This window comes from Apostichopus japonicus, chromosome 8 (assembly GCF_037975245.1).
Source record: "Apostichopus japonicus isolate 1M-3 chromosome 8, ASM3797524v1, whole genome shotgun sequence".
Classification (NCBI taxonomy): Eukaryota; Metazoa; Echinodermata; class Holothuroidea; order Aspidochirotida; family Stichopodidae; genus Apostichopus; species Apostichopus japonicus.
The window spans coordinates 41,907,352-41,931,898 of record NC_092568.1 but is presented as its reverse complement, the minus strand read 5'-3'; the positions used below and the strand labels follow the sequence as shown (position 1 = coordinate 41,931,898).

The 24,547-nt window shown below is 35.5% G+C and overlaps 1 protein-coding gene across 1 annotated transcript; it reads right to left on the bottom strand.

Annotated features, from left to right (window-relative positions):
- Positions 1 to 293: 293 nt before the first annotated feature.
- Positions 294 to 23,539, bottom strand: LOC139972074 (gamma-aminobutyric acid type B receptor subunit 1-like). The gene is made up of 20 exons (XM_071978975.1): positions 23,069 to 23,539; positions 19,857 to 19,994; positions 15,506 to 15,673; positions 15,131 to 15,229; positions 14,516 to 14,581; positions 12,929 to 13,120; positions 11,397 to 11,648; positions 11,116 to 11,176; positions 10,582 to 10,756; positions 10,019 to 10,191; positions 9,225 to 9,302; positions 8,681 to 8,846; positions 8,300 to 8,435; positions 7,715 to 7,816; positions 7,413 to 7,535; positions 6,910 to 7,056; positions 4,552 to 4,740; positions 4,117 to 4,206; positions 2,761 to 2,850; positions 294 to 2,050 (listed from the first exon to the last, which is right to left on the bottom strand). Exons 1-20 carry the CDS (start codon positions 23,303 to 23,305, stop codon positions 1,994 to 1,996), a joined length of 2,739 nt encoding a protein of 912 aa, XP_071835076.1. The 5' UTR covers positions 23,306 to 23,539; the 3' UTR covers positions 294 to 1,993.
- Positions 23,540 to 24,547: the final 1,008 nt, after the last annotated feature.

Genomic DNA, 24,547 nt, shown 5'->3' with positions numbered 1-24,547 from the left:
GTGATGATAAATTAATGACTGTATCAGTAATATAAACTATAACCTAACTAAAATATTCATCCCATAGCAATTACCATACGTGAGATATACATCTATCATGAAATCGAATTTCAATTAAAAATGCTATTAAGTAATGAGTGTAACTATATCTTCAAAGCTCCTTCACGAGAGATGTTAAGGGATATTTAGAAAACTAGATGTCTGAAAAACCACAAACGCCTTACATTTAAATGTAAGAAATAGGTTAAGTTATAAGCATTATAACATTTATTCAATTCAGTACAATGCTTTAATTGAAATGAAATTTAAACATCATTACAGTCATACAGCTTTCGATTTTATTCAACTTTCCTTTCACTTTGCTAGAAATATCAATGTGCAACAAGCGTTTACTAAGTTTCAGATATATGTGATTCCTTATATATGGAAATGAAAATAAAATAAAACTGTTAGCAAAATGCTTATTCACTAGAGAGCCTGTGTAAGAGAATGTGTAAAAGTAAGTTGGCCTGACGTTTTGATCCTAGCAGGCCTTCAAGAAGATCCTGCTAGGATCGAAACGTCAGGCCAACTTACTTTTACACATATGGAAATGATCAGAAAATATCACAGACACTTTAATGAACGAATATATTACTACTATGTAATTTAAATTAAACATATCATATAACAGATAAACGATTATGTATTCCTTGTCAACCAGTCCCAATTCATCATGAATTATATATACATGAATAATCACTTCTCGTCAATCAATCCTGTTACAACATACAGGCAATACAATTGAGACCTCACTCCTAATCAACTTGTTCTTTTACACCAAAGAAACTTACATTCAAGTGCTCTATGTTCGTCAGCCAGTCAGTATGTTCGTCAGTATGTGGTACATTAAGAAACTATGCATAATTAATCACTAACTTCTAATCAACCTTTCCTGATTGAACATTATTTAAATCCGAACGGTAATGATGCAAATAACAATTAAATGATCCTTATTTTAGAGTTAAAGAAACTGAGGTAAGCTGTTTACAATCATTTTTACCCAGGGTCGTTGAGCTCTGCAGAATCAAAGCTGTCCACACGTCTTTACAAAATGGTACATTGAGGAAATATGCATAATTAATAACTAACTTCTAATCATCCTTTCCTGCAGGCACAATTATGAACAAATACACATGAGTACTCATTTTACAACGACATGCAGTCTTGGTACATGAATGAAACATATTTAGTCGGGTACTCCTCCTAGAACATCTAAGTGTGTACTATGTTGAACTGAGTAGCCATTCTTTGCTAACAAGTCCTGATTCATCAGCTCTATATGAAGTTAGTACTCAAACTTCCTTACCTTACATGCATGCTGGCTGATGCATTACTGATACAGAGTATATAACTGAGATCTCACTCTCTAACAAACAGACAAAAAATCGATTATTACTTTGAGGGTGTTTTAATTCCAGTTCTTATTTCTCTTTCTCCGAATTAAAAGAGAGATATAGATAAACTTAGTGACATATAAGATAGAATGGTCTTGCTTGACCATTATTTCAATCCGAACGATAGTGAGGCAAATAACAATTTAAATCATCCTTCTTTTAGAGTTAAAGAAATTGAGGTAAGCTGTTTACAATCATTTTTACCAAGGGTCGTTGAGTTCTGCAAGAATCAAAGCAGTCCACAAGTCTTTACAAAATATGTTCTAATGAAATGGAATGAGCCATATTACCTTGGGCATATACGAAAATACGTACCAACACTATCGATGGCATGGGCATACGAGGACTCGTGTAGGTGAATCGAAGATTAACTTATAGTAGTACAAAATGCAATTATTCATCTTTCCAAGAACACATAGAAGATATCATTTAGAATGCACAGAACAAATAACACATAACTATTAAAAACAGTTAGCAATGAGTCAGGATATACTGGGACATTTGTTCTGCAGTTATGAATGTTTCGTTTCTTATGATTGTTAATCATTGATAAGCATCTAATTCAAGTCTCCAGCAGATGATACGCCTGTCCTCTTCCGGACCTTTTGTTTCAACTGAAAAGAAAGGCGCAAATATGATCAGTTTCCTTGATTGTAAAGTTTAATTTGTCATGGCGTGAATGAGGAATAAAATGGCGAACATCTGCAGTCATACGGTTGTTTAATTAAAGAACGCTAGATATAAACATTACCTACGTATATGTGTATACAGATATATGTAGTATTGTAGTAAACTATATTTAAATATATCTATATATATATATACATAAAGGTAGCATTAAAGTCAGAGTAGAACAAGAGGTTAATGAATCTAACAATGAATGACAAGAACCAAACTTTGCCGTGGCTTATACTATTGTTGGCTTCCACGCCTACTGGACCCAGTGTATTTACACGACAGATTCATTTAAATCAAATCACTTCACATTTTGTCAACATGAAATCAGAAGTCAACAGCCTTCTCATTGAATATTCCCGATCCTGCATGCATACAGTTACCATACTATTTATAACGTTACTACCTTACTCTAGCTGATAATACCTACAAAAGGTGAAAACACCTCTGTTATTATTACATCTAAAGATGCAGTTCTCATAGTCATATTGTCACAAAATATGAAGACACCACAACCTGACAGAAATGAAAAAAAAAAAAAAAAACATTTCAATAAAGTACGTTGTGTACCGGTTGCACGATATCAAATGATTTGTTCGAACGTTTAGAGGAAGTATAAAACATAACGGTATATGATGATATATTTTACCTCCTCGTACTGCTTTTTCAGTCGGATATTTTCTTCCAATAACTCCTTTGGTACCTTGCCTCGCAGATTCTCATGAGTTGATACAGAGGCCTAAACAAGTGACACCAAAATAGAGAAAGTTTCTTACGATTAAATTATCATTAGTTCTTGACAAAAAATCAAAATATTGGTAGATCTAAATTACAAAGTTTATTTATATGGTGAGTAATATAAACCATAAGAGTAAACTTGAACTGTTTGAACTATTAGAAAATAAGTCAAGCCGAAAATTAAAAATTGTTTAAATGAAGTGCTTCGTGAAGATAAAGGTGAAGATAAAGGTACCGTGCCACATTGAGAGTAGTGCGTTTGTTTTGTATTCTGACCGAGGACTTGAACAAAAGAATTCCACTTCCTCGGAAGAATTCTATTGTATGGGGTATTGTTAAGGTTAGGGTACGTGGATTTGAACAATGGGAAATACAATGGGGTCCTCGGTCTGAATGTAATACAAACATGTGTGTACAGCTACCTAAAAAAACGGAGACTAGTCCTAAATGGTCCTGTTTAGGTGACTGTTTAGGCATGTTTTCAGTTATTATCATTTTTCTTTATGCTTAGATGTTCAAGAGTATTAAATAGACTGCTGATAGTCTGAAGACTGGTAGGATGGAAGAAGAATGAAGGTGGTTTAGACATTCCTGGCTGAAACAAGTGTAATCTGCGGGCAGAGGTGGCAGATGGGTTGAGGAGTACTGTGCTACATTTTGACCTCTTCTAGCTCAAAATCTAAACGGTCTTGGTGGGTAAACATGTATGTGACATATTATGCTCAACCCATCAGCTATGATACGGAGGAGTAGGACATGTCAGTTGATACATTCTATCTTTGATCTAGCGGCCCTGGAATGTGACGAATTGAGTGTGTTAGTCAATGGAGCAATTGATTTGTTGTACGACACCTACAGCTTACACAAGCTCGACATCATTCAAGTTAGATGTTATTTGCGATGTAACCATTCAATAGACCAATAAGCATCACAAGAAATCGCCTCATCAAATGACAGTCAATTCTCATTGAATTGTGTTGATTATTCGTAGTCACAGTAGGCCTATTCCTTCTTTAAGGAGATTAGAATTTTTACATTGGAAATAGGAAATAAGAAATAGGGTTCAACTATTTATTTGAAACTAAATGCTCAATACAGTTAAAAAAAGTTTCCAAACAATCAACATTCTACTTTGTGTGTAATATCAAGTATTATTAGTATTAATTTTTAACTACAGCGATATATTTGATTATTGTGAATAATTCACCAGCCTCCTGTGACAATGCTAGGCTGTATAGGTAAGAATGACGTGATTTAGACAGCTTACCGATGAAACTTCAGCTGTTGATGACGTACATTGACTTTTTCTTAATTCATGAGTTTCGTCTATTTCTCGATTTTTGCTCCAATAGATGATCTGAAATGAGAAATTTTATCTACCTAGTTAACTTAACACGTAAACACGTATAATGAATGGTTAAAAGACGATTCTTTAGCAACTGACATTGGCTTGACTTAGGATGAAGAAACAGGAATATTTAGTTCAGACAACCATCGTTAAACCAACCAGCGTAATAATGCGTCAGAAATGCGTTAATATAAAGATATCAAAGGTCTTAAGTTGGTAATCGCATTTATGATAATTTTTCTTCAAAGTGAAGCTTATCACGGCCAAACCCATTACGTTTGACAACTTTGCATAAATTAGAATTATCTTGAATTTAAAATTAAGGAGCTTAGTAGTTCATCATACTTATTTCACCTTGGGTAAGTATAAGACCAAGATAGTGACGGTAGTGCAGCAGATAATCAGGGAGGATGTAAATATATAGGTCGCAGTGGGTGTGTTCTTGAGGAGGAACGTCAAGATGAGACCACAGACACCAAATAAGATGATGTTATAGATACAGATGGCGACCTGCTTACTCTCTCCCACCGGAGTCAAGTTAGCCTAAAGACGATAAAAAATATAAAAGGAAAGCACACGAATTGATATTATCAAGAGAACGTATTCTGAAGGTGTTATATGCAAATCATTTAACAAAAACACTTTCATGTGCCGTGCCTAGGAAGAAATAAGGTCACATACACAGCCGCTTACGTCCAGTTGTCTGATGATCGCCGCAAACTGCAGGTGTGAAACTCGATTAACAACATGCTGTATAAATAAGTATTAGACAAGTAAATATATAAGCATATATATATATATATATATATAAATGAAAATCGTAATGAGTTGGAAAATCAAGAACAGTGAAAAAACTCTCAGCCTCCACCGGGATTCGAACCACGGGCCTTCCGCTATATAAATATATATATTCATTTGCCTTTGTCGTTTCCCTCCATTGCATATATATATATATATATATATATATATATATATATATATATATATATATATATATATAAACTCGTTTCATCACACTATCAAATTCACTGCTGATTTTTCTGGACATGGCGTTCACTTTCTGGACACCACCGTGACCCTACAAAATGGTTCACTCAAAACAGACTTGTTCAATAAACCCACGAACAAGCACAACTACCTCTTACCAAGCAGTTGCCATCCACGTCACTGTACCAGAAATATTCCGTACAGTCAAGCGTTGCGCATTCGACGCATTTGCTCCTCTGAAGTCGATTTTGATTCACGCACTAAAGAACTGTCACAACACCTCCTAAACAGACAGTATTTTCGGGGTACTATTGAAAATGCCATCAAAAAGGCTAAAAGCAAACCCCGTACCGAAACATTGACGTACAAAACTCGTCAAACCAGTTCCAAAAGGGTACCATTGGTTACTGAATTCCACCCTGGTCTCCCACCACTGGCTAATATCATTCAGAAGAATTTTCACCTACTTCAAGGCACCGAACGCCTGAAATCAGTATTCCCAGAATTACCTGTCATCGCTTTTAAAAGACCCAGCAACCTACGGGATATCTTAGTTCGGGCATCCTTTCGGGATGACACCCCATTAGGGGAAAACAAAACAGAAACTACAGGATCATCGCCCTGTACACAAAATTGCAAAACGTGCTTACTTGTCGATTCGACCGGGGCCTTTCAGAGCAACCAAACCAAACGCACGTTCCAAATTCGGCACAAAATTAACTGCCTATCCAAAAATGTCATTTACCTCATCTACTGCAATATTTGTAACTTACAATACATTGGAGAGTCAAAAAACACTCTTAGAATGAGAATGACACAACATAGATCGGCGATCAAAACAAAAAAGATCTACCAACCTGTTGCAAATCACTTCAATCTCCAAAATCATTCAATTGAGAATTTGCGTGTTATTGCCATTGACCAGAACGATTCTTGGACAGATAAATCTAGGAAAGCGAAAGAAAATTTCTGGGAACTAAACCTAAAGACCACGGCACCATTCGGTTTAAACATCAGAAACGATTTGCCGTCCCAGATAAACCAAAACAATTCCTTTACAATTACGACGGAATCGGATTAAAATAATCCGACGCGGATTAAAATAATCCGAATTTCTAATACTTCTGCTCTATTCAGCAGAAATCAGTAAGTCGCTTTGCCTTTACAACCATGCCGACATCTTCTCTATAAAACAGTTTCAATTCCTGCTACTCCTTGTCACTTTCGGTGATCATGCACTGAAGAAGAGCTAGTTTTGCTCGAAAGCTCTGCAAAAACCAAACATTGGCTGTTTTACTTCCAATCACTTACCTAATTCAATTATTGTATCTCACTCGAGATCCAGCCTTTCTCTAAATGCAGCATAGTTGTTTAACAGTTTTTCCGTTATTCCTATATATATATATATATATATATATATATATATATATATATATATATATATATATATATATATAAAGTTGGTTGGTTGGTTGGCGTATATCTTGGCGCAGAGTGCTCTATGTCCGGTGGACAGAGCGAAATATATGTTGAGACTAGTTGAGACTAGTGGAACACTAGTAGTTGTTACTCAGAGTTTCACGCGTTGAGCGATCTTCAGACAACTCGATTATATATTGTTAGAGTTGTCTGAAGATATATTTATATATATATATATATATATGTGTGTGTGTGCGTGTATGTGTGTGTATGTATGTCCATGCAAAAGTAGGGAAGATACATTACTTGTGTTATTTCATAAGATAGAAATGACCCGGTGAGAAGCATGACAGCTTTATCAGCAAACGAGAGGAGGAGAGGGATGACTCCATCTCCCGAGGAACATTCACTGAAGTAGTATTCAATGAAATGATTGGAATCCTCTGGATCCACCTGACAGGAATAAGTAAATAAACGGAATACTATTTCAAAAGTTCCGCAAAATAGGGACTGGTTACAAGCAATTTGATCCCATCTCAACCCCGTTCCACTTTGATTGAGACTGTTACAATGTATAATAATGACGATGTTGCGTTAAGTCAAGTATCACTAGTCCTTTCGAAAGAGAATAGTTACTACCAATCATCATTTATGTTTTCTAGTCACTTATATTCTGTGACAATCAATTGCTTGTTGCTAACATTTTCAAGATGCTCACCTATTTCATTTGATTTGTGTTTGTATTAGTTAGTATGGATTGATCTTCATTTATGCATTTATTAAATAAATTTGTGTAAAATAAAGCTCACCGCGCTTCCCGAGGACACAGATTTGAGGTTAACAGGGTAAAGAACGCTTTGCAGAATTAGACAGATCACATCAAATGTTAAGAAAGCTGCAATAATGCCACCAAATTTTAAAACGCTATTGTTCTGAGAAAGATAAAACAGAAAAGAATGTTTAAGTCTGAATGATAGCTTTATGGAATGATAATCTAACTAACTACGAAGCACCTTTGCTTCTCAGCTACATGTATGTATGTATGCATATATATATATATATATTTATATATATTGGTGTTACAATGGTGACTGGACCGTGTATCACCTACCACGTGACCATGTGATGTAAAGGAATCATAAACCAGCCATATCCTGGCAACCAGCGTAGACACAGCTATTGTAAATCCCAGGGAAGTAAAGGCACCGTGAATCTATGCATCAAGAGTGAAAATAAACGAAGTAAAGAAAAACGCGTTATCAAAATGAAAATATTATTACACCTATTAATCAGGGAGCAGTCCTGCTTTACATGTGACCCACTTGTTCGCTTCTTAGTAGGTTACTCAGCTTTTGTGGTATAAAATTATCATTAGTAATCATGCATAGACATTTGTATACATTTTCCTGTCTTATATTTGCTGACTTTCATACGATATATATAAATAGATAGTAAGAAAGTTTGTCCTTGAAAAAAAATCTTCTTGGAAATTCGATAAGCTGGCACTTACTTATCTTAATTTAAAAGCTTAATATTTAAGACTGATAAATACTACTAATAGTTCTTTTATTTTTGGTTGATATTTCAACGGAAAAAACAGTTATGAATAAGATTCAGCCATAACTTGATATGTTGTTTCTTGCTCAGTCATAAAGGTTTATTTAATGGGTGATGCGACCATGGTAATTCTTATAACCTTGCAAACGAGGAGATGATGTTGGTCTGATAGAGAGGGCAGCAGATCAGATTTGGTACACGACACTGAGACAAACATTAGGAAACCACCGAATAGTGTGACGTAATCGAAGACAGCATCCAGGCCGAGACGTGATCTGTGAGTGTCAAAACAGTGCAAACACTGGAAATATATAATACTGAAAGTCTTTATGATTAAAAGCTAATTTCAATTTATGATTCACCTTTTTGTAAAATTGCTATTTTCTTACTGACATAAGTGAAATGAATTTGATTTGTTGTTAGTGATCAGTTGAACATAAGTGCATTGATCATACACAAACAACACTATTGATTATTTATTCAAGAAAGCATAAAACAAAATGACAAATTGAGAACAAACCCTCTTCTGATATAACGAATGATGAGCAAGGTGGTTATAAGAATAATCACTGTTCCAACTGATGAAAATGACGTCACCAAAATATGTAAATATGCTGGTATCAGTCTCTCTATTCTATCAGTCGTTATAGGGATAGTAATCGGGGAATCCAGAGGAACCTCGCCACCTGATTAAAGTAAAAAGATGAAAAAAAAGCAAAGGCAAAAACTAATGATCAAAAAAGGAATTAACAAAAGTGAGTTATGGAGAAAATAGTCCATCCAGTTAAGCATAAACCTAAGGCGTTATTACAATATGGTCATGTATAACCAGCGGTTTGTAATAAAGACTAGATTCTAGATAATCATATATCAAGAGAGACATAAACATATGAAAGAAGGTAGGCTAACTTAAATGGTTGATCATACATTCAAAATAATCAAGAGTCATGCTTTGTATAATATGTGAAAGCATATTTGCAGCAAATGGAGGCGCATGGACCATTTTATTAATTAAAACCGTTGTTTTCAGGAAACCAGTGAGCAGTAGAAATGATTCATCCTACCGGCCCATACGATGGGAGTCTTCCAAAGCATTTCATCTGTAGCTGAGGTGTAAACTGCAAGTGAAACACCAACAATAGCTGTAACAATAGAAATAGTTAAAATAAAATAAAACTAACATAAAAATAAAACTGTTAGCAAACTACTTATCCACTAGAGAGCCTGTGTAAGAAAATGTGTAAAGTAAGTTGGCCTGACGTTTTGGTCCTAGCAGGATCCTAGCAGGATCTTCTTCAGAGGCTAAATGACAAATGTCACTTGTCATTTAGACTCTGAAGAAGATCCTGCTAGGATCGAAACGTCAAGCCATCTTACTTTACACAATAGAAATAGTTATAAAGAACATTGGAGCTAAGATCGAACCTATTTTCTGAAGATCATCGGGTGATTTTATCTACATGGTGCTTATATAGATAATTTAAGCTATTCACTGGCGTTTAATGGCCCCTTTTTGTCATAAAATGAACTGCAATATCATTACCACGCGATTTAATGGTGTATGTCTGTGTTCGCATATCCCGGCATGGATGGATCTAGCCGGTTTGAACAGCTGTGAAGCGTACACTTCTATGTTAATGAGTCGAAATGAGTTTTTGAAAATCTTCATCTGCTTAATTTGTACATTTATATTTCTCGGTAAAGTAACCATACCCGATGAGTAAAAATTCACATTTGCCAGGAGTAGCATGAGCTCAAACAATAAAACAGTCGTGGGTGATCCATATCCTAATAATAGCTTCAGTTACATGACACACATGGGATACAATTTTGTAAGATTCTTAGTGAATTTCCAAACCTGCTTTAGCCTTGCAAATAAATGCCCTTTCTTCACTACAATCCCCAGCGAATACTTTATTTTCTGCGCCAAAATCAACGTAGGCACAGTCACGTGATTCGTCCCTTATCCAGACTGATGTGCCTGCATCGATGTTTGATTTTGTTTGATTCAATGTCTGGCGACCACCACGCCTGCAATTCAAGAATAAATTATTATTGATGCTATTCCAAGTTTGATAATTATATAAAAGTTAACGGGGCTGATGTTTGCACCCTAGTAGGATCGATACTAGTTGAAGAAGATCCGGGTTGGATCGAAACGCTATTCCCTGTTACTTATATATCTTTACCATACTCAGGCTTTTTGTAGTAGTTGAGTAGTCTGTTGACGGCTTATTTTTCTCTTGTAAGTTTTATAATCATGACCTATAATCTAACATATACATTATGAGAGTGTGTACAGAATGTTCGCTGCTAACATGTTAATTTATTCAGAAATGTATTGCTTAAATCATTAATAACTTCATATTTAGAACCAGGTGTGCTTTACATTGCTTCAATATTAAGCTAGTATTACCGTACCAGTTTGTTATCCATTTTCTTGATAAGAACGAAATCTCCCCGTCCGTTGACAAATCCGCAAGGTTTGCGCCCGCTATGGTACAGGACGTGACAGCTTGACTCCAATCAGCCGTTTGGTTGTTAGACAACAGAAAACAATAACGAGTATGTAGAAACCAGTCAGGAGGACATCGAACTAAAATGGAAAATAATAATTGGCACAGGAGGGGCATCTTAAAAGGGTCATCGGTACTATAGAAGCTGTAGGTGCTCTTGTCGGGGTGCTGTAGTGGGGACATATATAGAAGGGCATCATTACTCTAGGAGTATTGAAGTTTTCAACCTTTGCCAACCTTTCTGCTTTGAGGATTTTGAGCGATTCACTTGGTCAGAGCGTAGGAAACATGTCCAACCTGTCCCAATATTGCCAACAGGCCTCAAAACCCAACGTTCGATGTAACTTCGTTCATGGTTACTAAATTGTGTGATCGTTTAGTGGTCAAATGTATATTGAGAATCCAAGACCACTGACTGCACTGATGTATGTATACGTACCTTGTAGTTGAAATAGTTCAGAACCACCAAGTCTTTCTCCTTTTGCGAATTTCACGTGTCCCTACAGAATTAATGGGACATAAGCTCTTTATGTTTTAGAGAAATTTCAAAGTAATGAATAAACTCATGTGATTACAATTTTATCGTTCTGCAAATCTCTGGTCAGTAAATTTTATTTTGACGATTGTTGTATATCCTAAATGATAAATGAGGGAAACTAGAAACGGAACCTACAGTTTAATAAACTTTAAAAACCCTCTTAAAAGCTACATGTGACTTACAGAAGCACCAAAGAAATCTGTCGTTGATAATCCATCCAGGAAGAGTTGGTACAAGTCGACATCTGTGTAGGTAAAATCTTCAAGATGTTTAGGACTACTAGATTCTTGGAGTATTCCTGCTGAGCGGTTTAGTAATAAACCAATAGTCCATATTGCGTCATAAGTGTAAGCTGTATAACTATTGAAAGTATAAGCTTGGTACTTAGGCCAAGTTAACCGATGTTTCGTCTCTTCTACAAATCCGATTGGAGTCTTTAAATCGAATGAAAATAAACGATCAAAAATATAGTGACATACTTCAAGTTAATATGCTGACAACATGATGCAAAATAAAATGCCAGAATGTAAATAAGTAATTAATGCATTCATTCAGCCACAAAGCCACTGAATCACCTGATGAATCAATCAAACAATTGTTTATCCAATTGTTTAAGTACCTGGTAGTGATGTTTTCATTTTTTCTGGAATGTTTTAAGTTTTATTACTGGCCTCAACATAGCTTTTATATCTTTTCTGCTTGTATACTGGCATTAGTTTCAGTTACAAAACTGTTTACATTCCATAGAAAATCTTAAATGTTCACCACTTTGCTATCACACATAGCAGTCACACGTTGACAAAACAATAGCCTCTGATACGCCATCATAAAATCCTAACTCCTACACTGAGCAAGATATTCCTAGCTTTTAGAGAAGCTTATAAGCCTTAACGTGAGGTGAATACAAACAACCGTGTGAAGATTTAATTACTAGGCCAGCTGCAGACCAATGTACAACCAAAATCAGAGAATACTTTGGTAAATATATAGATATAAAAGGTCAATGTATCATACATATCAGCAATGTTTTACCGCTTGCAGAAAACTGACATGCACGTTGGCATCTTGCAAACAATTTTTAATTGTTAAACACCTTATAAAACTTTATAAAATTCTATTAAAAACCTGATATCGTTTCAATATTAAAATTGCAGGGTTGCATCCTTGCTGTTTTATTTTCATGTTTCATTTATGATTATGTAACTTTATTCTCCTTTCGTAATATTAAGTCATATTCAGTGAATATCAAATTCAGTCGACATGGAAGATATGATGACAATGACAAGTCAGTGATATCATTTAAGGAAAGAAATTGATCGTTTCTCGTGGATTTACTAAGCTTCACGAGAGTCGAACTCATTTATCTGTTTGGTGTATATTTGTGTTTGAATGGTGGGATGTGGCTGCTTTATAAGGCCAGAGCGAAAACTAGTTAAAAGAGACATGAGGGATTTATAGACAGATTCGATAAAGTTCGAACGTGTTCGGGAACTGATCGTATCGATCATTTGCAGCCCAATATTTACAGAGACTCTCTTTTCTTAGAAGACCTTCTTGCGGCAAATCACTATTCTCTGCATCATCGTCGTCGTCGTCGTCGTCGTCGTCGTCGTCGTCGTCGTCGTCGTCGTCGTCGTCGTCATCAAAAAAAAAGGGAACTCAAATTTGCCGATGTGTTATCAATGATACAATTCGTGGCTAACTGAAAGCTTACGAGTCCGGAAATAGTCGGTTTCTCCAGTGGACTGATGAGGGGTACGTCCACTCCAAGAACGGTGGTTGAGAAAAGTACCTCTTCTATTTCCTCTACAGTACAGTTCACATCTTCGATCAACCACCAGTTTGGCTTATACCAAAATGGTATCACCCAAACTATATGCGGACCATAAAATCCGGCCTTGTAAGTCTGTAGATTGGTAAAATATGACAATGTACTGGACACAAAGACAGCGTGACGTGAACGACGTAACGTTCCAACGATATACAATTACAACTTAACTAAGAAATGATTTAACAATGAAAACTTCAAATGTATATTGCTGTAATTTCAAGTTAAACACGATACGAATACTTTCATGCATTCTCTTCCAAACCAACTAATTGGTATGGGATATTTCAATGACACTTGGAAACATACGGGTATGGTTAACCCGGGGATTTACACGCCATGGAATAAAAATATCACTGGATTAGACTATACAACTTAATACAACATAATTTTCAATAAGTACACAATTGTTAAAAATGTCTGTTAAAAAATAAAACTTTCTGGCAGCAGAGTTTCCAGGATATGTCTGTAAATTCAAGCAGTAGATAATCTAGGTAAACTATACAGTCTAAAAATGTTCTTAATACAGTTTTTACTTGAATTATAAAAGTCTTTGTTTGTAAATTTACTATGACGACCGTATTGTACACTAAATTCTATGTAAAGTAAACAGTCTGGAGACATTATTTATACAGTCTTTTTACTTGCAATATGTCTTTTTTTCCCCTGTAAAATAACTATATGGTGACTGTTATTTAACTGTATCTTTTAGGTGAAGTATACAGTCTTAAATGTTATAAACCCTATACAGTTTTATCCTTGTATTGTATGGGTCTTCGTCTGTGAAATTACTTTATTTTGACGGTTATTTAACACGATACTTTAGTGGGTTGGATTTTATTCTTTTCTTAACCATACGGTCAAGTTCCTTGACGATGGAGGTTGTCGTATACCATTCCTTTGAACCTTGTTTCTTCAACTTCCAAGTTAGCATGACATTGCAAACAAACTTATTCTTTAAACTACATGACATCACAGAATGTTACATGTAAAAATAAAAAACTGACATATTCTGCAATATTTTACAGGATTTTCCTGTATATTTTCAATGAAGGGAAAAATACTTCTTTTTTTTGGGTAACCCACTTTCTTAGCATAAAACGTCTGTTAAAATAACAGAAGTTTACATGCAAAAAAACAAAACAAAAAACATTTGTTTAACAGAACAAAATACCCCCTCCCCCTCCCCAAAGTGACACTGTAATTACAAAAGTCATTACATGAAATAATAGTGTAGTTATAGGTCTTTAAAGATATCACTTGCTTTTATATTTTTGGTAACGGCTTATGTGATATAACGTGACAGGTGGTTGGACATGATCTACGTGAGTCAAAAGTAATATTTGATACGAAATATAATTCAAATGGAACCTATAGTATAGCTCCAAATGAATGAAAGTAAGAAACGAAGGAACACAGGCTAAGCTATAGGGAGGTTTTAAAAATGATTTGTCAATTAATACTGAAACTCACCTCACAAAAAATTAACCTTGTCTGAGCTTCATACACGATTGAAAAAAATATTCGAACATCTTGACTCTACAAGAATTCAAAATATTATTGAATTTGAAACATACGAAATAACATAACAAGAAATATAATACACATAGAGAAAATGACATGAAATATAACAGATCATAATGCAAAAAGTAGTATTAATACTAAGTTTAAAAATATCATGTTTTAATGAGTTTATAGCTATTTAATTGATGGTTATGGAATAAATATCGAGAAGAATGTAGGAAAGAATGTTAGCAATAACATATCAAATCAAAGTTTAAGGTAATTTTAAAAATAATTATATTACATTTATTTGCTTCAAATATTTCAAATTTATCAGACAAGAAAATTACTGAACAAATATGTCATTCGCAAATATTATCAGTCATAATTTAGCAAATGCGATTAATATTGTAAACGAAAATTAACATAGCTCCTTCTGCAATACCGACAACATTAATTATTGGTAACGTAAGTAATATAGACCTAACCCTATGATCCATGGTAATCGTGATAATTTCAATTTAAAGCAAAAAATAAAATAAGAATAACTAGAAAGGAAAAATAAAATTAGATCCTTATACTTACCATGAGATTCTCAACTTGGTTTTTCGCTACATCATTAATTTGCTCTGGAATTAGAGTTGCGTTAAGGGACTTAACCTGCTCGATGAATAAATTCTGAGCCTACAAAATGACATTACAAGATTCATAAATCAATCCTGACGAACAAAAATTAATTCGTTTATATCTGAGAAAATTATACAAACAATAAATTACTACGAAACATTGGTGATACTTCGTTATTAGATACGTGGAAATATTGCTAGTTATGGTTGAGCTTTTAAGCATTTCTTACTATAATAACCAACTGTTATTAAAACTCAAGGCGATGGATGGTCACTAAAATAAACTAATATTTAATGTACAAAATATATTGACACACTTTTTCTTGCAGCCTACCTTTGAGTTAGCATTATCTGACAAATAGCCTATCTTCCGCCAGCCATACGTTTTCATCAACCAGAAATAGACTTCGTTGAATAAGTTTGTAGCGATCGGATTAACACGGTAAACGTTAGGGTACTTGACACGATTTGCCAAATCGTGACTAAGCGCTCCGTAGACAATCTGAATGCATGATTACACAATAATTATGGACAGTGGTAAATAGGAAAGAATTATCAATAAACATTCAGGTTCTGAAAGTAAAAATAGTTAACAGCAATGTTAACTGGCCTGGAGAGGTCGGCATTAAGCAGAAATATCTTAATACACACACACACACACACAGACACGCGCGCACACACATATATATATATATATATATATATATATATACTCAGACATATTAAATATTATAGAATATAATACTAGAACTTTTCTGGACAAAGCACACAGTTTTCAAGGTGATAAATGAATTCTCGGAAAAAAAGTTGAGCTTCGGAATATGGAGGACGGGAGATAATTATTAAGCGAACTCTGAGATTATTAATAGCGAACAGCCATTCAGAATATTCAAAAACCAACTTATCATCACATTGAAATAATTTGATCTTAATTGAGCCCGAAAACCAAACCATTCCCACCACCAATTCTATCCTGCGGTCGAGGCACTCCAAGGTAATAATAACCCTCAGGCGCTAAGGCAGCTTCGGAAACAGTATCACTTGACTTAAGCCAAGTTTCGGTTAAACAACATCAGTGCCAGAATGAACAATGTGATCAACAATTAAGGAAGTTTTATTTCGAGCTGATCGAACATTAACAGTCTCGAATATAAATTTCATTTGTGACTGCCGACAAGTCTTAGTATTGCCGTCCTGGAAAATAATGTCTAGTTTAAACGAGCAATCAATCTTTTTACTTTGTTCCGCGCATCGACGTACTGAGGACAAGTCATAGATGACGCCATGTGATTTGCGAAAGGTCCAGAGTTGGCACGTTTGCAATTAATGCAAAATTGTTTATCTTTTTCATCAACGGAGATCTTGCACAGTCTGGTTTCATGCTTTTGTTAGAACATTCTTTATGGTAATGCCCAAACAATTGACAGATGCTACATCGCTTGACATAGAATCTATCATTAATTTTGCAGGAGTTCCTGCCCAAGATGATACGATCACCATGTTTCTTCATGAAGTCACGAAGTGATTGGGACACATTAAATATGGCTTGAAAAATGGTTTCATTATTTCTCAACGGCTTTGAAACAAGATTAGTTATATGATCTCCAAGAGTAGTGATTTCAAATATTCTGCCAACCAACGATTTTGTTGAACTAGAACAGGCAAAGGGTCATCAGCAAAGGAAGCAGAAAAAACGACAACTGCAATAGTTTGGCAGCATGGTACCAGCTATTTAATAGTTCCAATTGTGGGCAGGTTGTTAACGATGACATTAGACAGTTTGTCACGTGATGAAGCTGAGTCAAACACAATAATGGTTTCGCCAGATTTGTTTTTGAAAGATTTGCTAATTTGGACAATGCGATCAACAATAGCTTTCTCAAGTGTGGTGGTGTCAATATGAGATTTTGGAATAACCAGTGCAGATTTACTCACACGAGCCTTCCTTATTTCGATCATTTTCTCCTCATTTGACCAACACTTACCGATGATAGGGACAATCGGAACACTATCATGAAAAGATCCTTTGGCTTGTTCAGCTGATTGCTGAGATTGGCCATTAGATTAAATGAGATTCTTAATTTCTTTCAGGTTGAGCTCCAGGCGATCGACTTTCTTTTCTATATCACACATTCTCGATTGATCAGGGGAGTTGACACTAGCCTCTTTGTCTAATTACAAGAGTTACAGATGTAGAAAAAATTCGGATAGAGTTGAGATGCATTGTCCAGCATATTATACAAGGAGGATGTGCACAGCTTCTTCTTGTCTCTACAATCAAATGCATGCACTGATGATAGGCAAAGAAAACAACACAATAGGTTTGCCTGCATGCAGTTGCACACTGTGCATTCGGCATGGAGGTAGACATAGTTAAAGTGTGCATCACACACACAAATAAGTTTCGCAGAACTAATGTACGTATCCAAGACAACTAAGGCTTGACAGCCCAGTGCCAAAGGATTTCAAGTCGCCGAAAATTGGGCGAAAATAATGTCAAATTAATTCAAAGAGTACTGACAAGTAGTGTATGAATAAAATAATGTCCAACATTGGAACAATACTAGTTCTGTTTTTGGTGACATATTTTGCCTTACTCTAGAGATCAAACATGATGCTAACCAACTCGAAAATCATTGTAATTCCTAAAGCCGAATCTCGAAAGAGATTCATTGAACAGACTTTATGTTAATGGAATGGAGGTAAACGACAAAGGCAAATGAATATAGATAAATGAAAACGTAAATAGAAGGAAAATTTTCAATATATATATATATATATATATATATTTATATATACATACATATCTATATAAAGAACGAACAAATTAAAATATTATATAAATGCATTGAAGTGTGAAAAAAACCTTGTTGAATTGACAAGTCTATATTCACCTGGAGAACTACAATAACTGAAATGAAACCTTCATATGGATTGTGGAAATTCGGAAATTCCCAAAACAAATGAGGAATTCAATAGCCCACACCTTCGCCGCCTCTTCCACTCTTTAAAGAACTGCAATATACATGTAGCAATATTTATGTAAACCCTTTATGATGGAAATTTGGAGATTTCGGAATGGAGACGTACCGTACCGGTATCTTATATATAACAGTACGATAAAGACCTGTGTATTTAGAAAATATAAACCAGGATTGAAACTAACCTCCTTTTTTTCAAAATTGAAATCAGGTGAAGCTGATAAGACATTTAATAGAAGACGATGAGCAAACAATGCGTCTATTCAAATTGATAATTGCATACAGGAACTTCTGTGTAAACGAAATGAGTCAAGTTGAGGAAAGTAGTCTACTGACTCGATGTTTGAAAAGGGTTTGGTTTGAGCACTGGCAGCACTGCTTTGTTAAAAAGCGACAAAAGTTGAATTTTCCAAAAGTCCAAAGTAATGTCTAATTGATCTAAATTAACACTAGAATAATTGGAACTAGTTTGCAATTCTTTAGTGAAAGATCATACTTTAAAAATAAACGACGTTATTTTTGTACTTGGAGAAGCTCAAACCAGGCGCGGCGGAACGGGAAAATTATTGGGGGGGCTAATGTGTGGAGACTACCTAAGCGGAGCGCCAGCATCGGTTGGCGCGGAGCGTACAAGAAAATTTTGGGTTTTTTCAAACCCCCAGATGGCCGGAAACGGCACTTTCCGAGTGTTTTATGCTGCGAATACCCAGCCCTAAAATATGGGTCTCAAGCCTGCACTTTCTCAGATTGCACGTAAAAGTCTGTAAAAACATTGTAATTTGTATATTCGATGGTTTTTTAAGAGAGTAGCTATTACTCGTAGTGTACTCGCAAAGATGTTTTTGAGGGTAGTAAGGGCAGTGGCGGAGCTAGAGTATTGGTCAGGGAGGGCAAGAATGGTCTGTAGGGGCGCTTTCGACACTATCTAAGCGGAGCGCCACCACAGGTTGGCGCGGAGCGTACAGAAATTTTTTGATTAAAGATACTCCCTAGACTGCAGGAAATGACCCTTTCCGGGGCCTTGCTAATTTGCAGATAAACGGAGAATAAATAGGTGTCGTCGCCATTTTGTCGGAAAATTAAACCAACAGAATATGACAAATGTCAATAGGTATATGAGAGCGCAATAAAATAGTCAAAAATCGCGAATAAGTAAAAAGTAGTGAAAAGCTGAAAAGGGCGCCAGCAGTCCATTTGAGTCCGTCAGGGGGGGGGGGGCTTCCGCCCCCTGACTGTATATATGGACGCTCCGCCACTAAGTAAGGGGATGTTGGAGAACTGGCTGAAATGAGGCAAGTCATTGGCCTAAGACGAAGTTGTGGTACGCTTACCGGTACTCACACTCACTGCTTCCACTTTTCACTGCTTCCCAACCTCGTGAAGACGCGGTTGGGGTGACAATGTGGTCTATAGCCAGGGGACGGGCCGAGGGTCCCCCAGCAATTACTAAAATTATTACACCTATAGAGTATACGTGTGCATCGGACAGATCGGCAAGTATGCATTGAAAAATGGGCAGATGCACGTTTCGGAGCCTTGGTAAATATTGGGGGGGCTTATCATGCATTTGCCCCCTCAACTTTTTTAGTGGGGGGCTGAGCCCCCCCAAGCCCCCCCGGTTCCGCCGCCACTGGCTCAAACCTAACATAGAGATAAAAATCTAAACGTACTGTCAGTAGAAACAGGTCAAATATGTATAATTACATTGATTAAATTCCAATATCTCGAAGTCGATGCAACCAACTGAGCACCGGGTGAGCAAGGTGGACTCAGTATAAGGATCTTTTGAGGTTCACTGTAGATGTGACGAAAGAGAATCCGAGCGGCTCTACTTGGATTGCACTGTTAGGAAAGAAGATGTACAAGAATACAATAGACTGAAATATATCTTAAAACAAGACACAATCTCAATACAAAGGATTTTAATGGAGCAGCAGACGAGGCAGTAGACCATTTACGAAACACCATCTTATAAATTAACATGCAGTAGTTTCTTCAAATGCAGGACCCAAGTCTCCATTTGACCACCAACGAGCCAAATTACCAAATTACTCGCAACCATTGCAAGCAAGGTACCTGTTCGACCCCCCCCCCCCAATCCATCCCAATCAAGGTTGGCACACGAAATATACTCTAACAAAATATATAGAAATGTTATTCATTTATTTTATCAAGTAAAGAACACATATATATATGTTATGTCATGAAACCTGGGAATTTCAAGAAAATATGTGTTTCCATTAAACTACTATATCAATCGAGTATTCACTACAGCGAATAAATCATATATTTTAATATTCATAATAAAAATCAGATAATCTACAACAATGGTCAGTGTTTCTTGCAAATTATGAGTTTTCTTCTTGTTCTCCTCAATAGCCGTTCAAGAAATCTGAAAGATTACTGTGATGTTCAAGCAACATATCCTAGATCGCAATATCGAAATTCTATTCCTCTTTTGTACACCATAATACTATCAGAATTAAAATTTAACTATTTTGCGTTGCTAATATCATGATAATAAATTGTATAATGATTTATGCATTCTTATGATGAATTATAGCACTTTTGCAGCAGCCGAAAGAAGCCATAACATTTAGCATTAGAACAATACACTTTATCAAACGAGAAATGGACAGCTGAAATAATGGTATTCTTGGATAAAAAGAATTTAACTCCGACGAAGGTAGTTCATGATATTGAATCAGGCAAATTAATAAAAACACCCTCCACATGTATTCCACGAAAAATTAGTGTAAATAGCTTCGATGCAATTAATAATTGCATCCATCAAGCTGATCTAGTATTTTTACCACAGGATAATGAAGAAGCAGGTAAAAGTCGATTAAATATGCACTTACTGTAAGTGATGTTGTCAGAAGGTTCAAAGAAAAAACATCAACTGATAAAACTTATTGACAGATTTATTAAAATTTTGACGACATATAAAAAACAAGGAGTCCATTTTACTACTCCCGAGTGAAAATAAAAAGACATGTTTAGTGGAAACTGCGTGTCAATTGTCAATACAGTGTTAGAGAAAAGCTGCCGTGATACAAAGAGGTCCAGATGCATTGTAATCATAGAGCACAAGGTACTTTTGAAAGATTCGACGGCCCGTCACTAGAATGATAATTTTCACGGCAACATACTGACAAACCCATGATGACAGCAAACGATATATAGCATGGTTCAAACGCTGTCTTCTGTAGTTGCAGAATTAACCATGAGAAAATTAAATTTAAGTAAGAAACCTATTGATGCCATTCGGTAATGAAAGTCATGAAAATATGTCACTTCACGTATCATTGCGTGACATGAATGGGACAAAAGTGATGAACTTGTTAGATATTTATTGGCGCCGAGTAACGCACAGGCAGGCATACACCTTAAAATACGGATGTTGGGCGATTCCCCTTAACAAAAGATGTTTATATCTTCACGTTGCCTAGGTTTAAGCAGCACCAAAGGTGTTAGATCCGAACATTAAACATCATAAAAGTTGTCTAGTTCTTCCACATTATATTTCCGATATCAATCAGCGTGGCAATACTCCCGCACAATCTCATACAGACAGAACTATTCTACAATCCTCTTCAACCGAAAGAGACTGCAGACCATATATCTCCAGGTTACTCTCACAGCACTCTCCAACTAAGCACTCTCCAACTAAGCTCCATATCAACCCCTTCTCTCTCTTTACAAAGCTGTGGCTTCCTCGTTGTGTCTACTTTGTACCGAGTACAAAGAGAACAAGCTAGCCCAGATAATATGTTGTCTTACTAGCTTTTACTTTTACACAAGTAGGCTATTCTGCAATCCCTATGTACAACTTCTACATGCCTACTCAGCTTATTATACAAATTGTGCATAACAGTACAACCTGAATACCTTACGGAGTTAAGTTAAACTGTGCTATCTATCAAACAAAGTTGAAAAGAAATTATAGCACTTAACAACATGTCAATAGACACGGTAAAAGGCGGTCAAACAAACTTTGCATTATTGAAAATGAATCATCAAAATTGTTTGTAATAGTGGAGGTTAAAATTATTCCTAATGATAAAGCATTTTCAACAGAATAAACCTTAAAAACTTTCTGTTTTATATTGTGTTCATTTCACACTAAATGTATATTCATTTTCGTTTGATTTCAATGATTAAATATAACTTTCTTTTTTATCTCTGGCGTAATTATTTCTTAATTAGAGTTCTGATCTAGTTTCACCACCACACTTTGTACAAGGTGTGGGAGGGATGGTTTCACTCGGCTTAACATACAGTAACGATTTCTAACGTAAAGTTCACATTAAAGTTTGTTTCTATTCATTTTTGTTATGATATAAGAAATAAATATAATTTCTATGTTTGAGCACTTGTTAATTAATTAATGCGTTTTGTGAAACACCGCTAAAAAAAGGTCATTTTGACTTTTGTAGGTGTCATGGCTTAAAAATGCCTTGTAATTTATGCTAATTTTGGTGCTGGGACGAAATATTTTTCTTCTCTGCAAACTTATGACTTGTCCCCCTGACTTTTCAAGAAATTACATCATAGTACTTTATAAGAGGATTCTCGATAATGATCTGCTTACCCTAATGGCTCCATCATCCCCTCCCCCAACCTGCGACCTGATATACGCATGGTACAAGGGGTAACATCCTAAATTTGCTTTCTAAATCTCTTTACAAATAATTTTTGATCCAGGACTGATCGATCCTTTCATATTTGCCGCCCACTTAACATCTTTACAAAATTATTTTACAATTACTGTCATTAAAATAAGTCGTCCATTTACACTGAATAATTATATTTCGTTAATACATAAATTAATTTCCTGTCTGCTATATTACGCTTAGGGCGGTGAGTCAAGCATTGGTATGAAATGAAATCATGTGAGTAACGTATGAACATACCTGTGAATCACTCCAAACCATCTTAAGCTCGTAATCTGGTAGAATATCTGATCGGTTGTTGATCTGTTCCAGTGCTAGTTCAGCTGATACCACACATCCAGAACCATCCCATCCTCCTGTCAGCTGCATATTTCCACCAATATAGAGAGGAATCTTCGATGAATTGTAACAAATAACAGGCGTAACTAAACACCAAACTATGATCAACACACAAAGAGTGAGTAAATGACTGGCCATTTTCCAAATCGAAATTTTGACTACTCAATATGAGTAACAAAAATCAAGAAACCCCAAAACAGGTCCTCCTTTAAACAGCAATTGTATTTCGTAGCAATTCAATCTTCCGAAACCAGAATGCATTTGATTCAATACGTAGAAATAAATGTTAGTTGAATATCAACTGAGAGAATTTATACAAGCTTCGTTTGTTGATGAAAGTGCACTGAGATAATTTACAGTAAACTTTCCTCGCTTAATCGACACCTATAATGTCGATTATTGTCTTCCATATAGGTGCTTTGCAGTGAAATGTAGATTTGAATTGTCTTAACGGACAGCTCAATCTCCTAAAATATGTTCGGTAATGAGAATTTAATGGCTATACCTTCATTAACTCGACCAAAAAATTCTATGGAATATAATATTTTAAGTCTTTCCTTTTAATGTATTGGTCTTAAAGGGTTTGTCGTATTTTTGTTAAATATATTTACTATATAAAATAGCTAATGCAATGACCATAGAAAAGCCTTGACATGTCTAGGTCATAGTGACATAAAAGACACAAACCATCTCTCAAGCTTGAAAAGGAGGTTCTACGGTAAGGTCAAGAATCCGCGATGTTTCAGACTGGTTAAATCTGACCTTATGAAAAGTATTCTGAACGATAAAGTTCCCGACAAATGTTTTATAGGACACTAGTTCATCCTGTTAGATGAGAACACTCAATGCGATATATAACGTTAGGCTCGATCACCTATATGTACGATCGTTCCAATCAAAGTTCAGCTGCAATCTGATCAGTTAACATGAGAGTTTCTGTTTCTCTCAGTGTTCATAAAGCTACTGGTACTATGGGTATCTGGCTAAAATGACAATCAAAAGTCAAGTCAAATCACATTGATTTATTGCAAAATATTTAACAAACAAAGGTCAATATAATGGTTCATTATATGATAACATTTAAGGGGTTTTCCCAGTTCTTACATGGCTGTGAAGTGAAGTTCGAAAATTTCGTGTTGAGAACCAAACCACTTATGTCAACAATTATCGCTTAAGCGATGATAATATAATCTTTCTATCTATATATTTATTTCAAGTTTAACTTCTCCAACTTTTATTGGATAGCATTTACTTTTACATATCACATTCCATTCGTGATAAAATGACCCTTGGTGAGTAATCATGTGTAGATATCGTTTGCCAGTCTTATTAATGTTAAATCAATGTTCTTTAGGCAAAATTCAAGTGCGTCGTCATTTC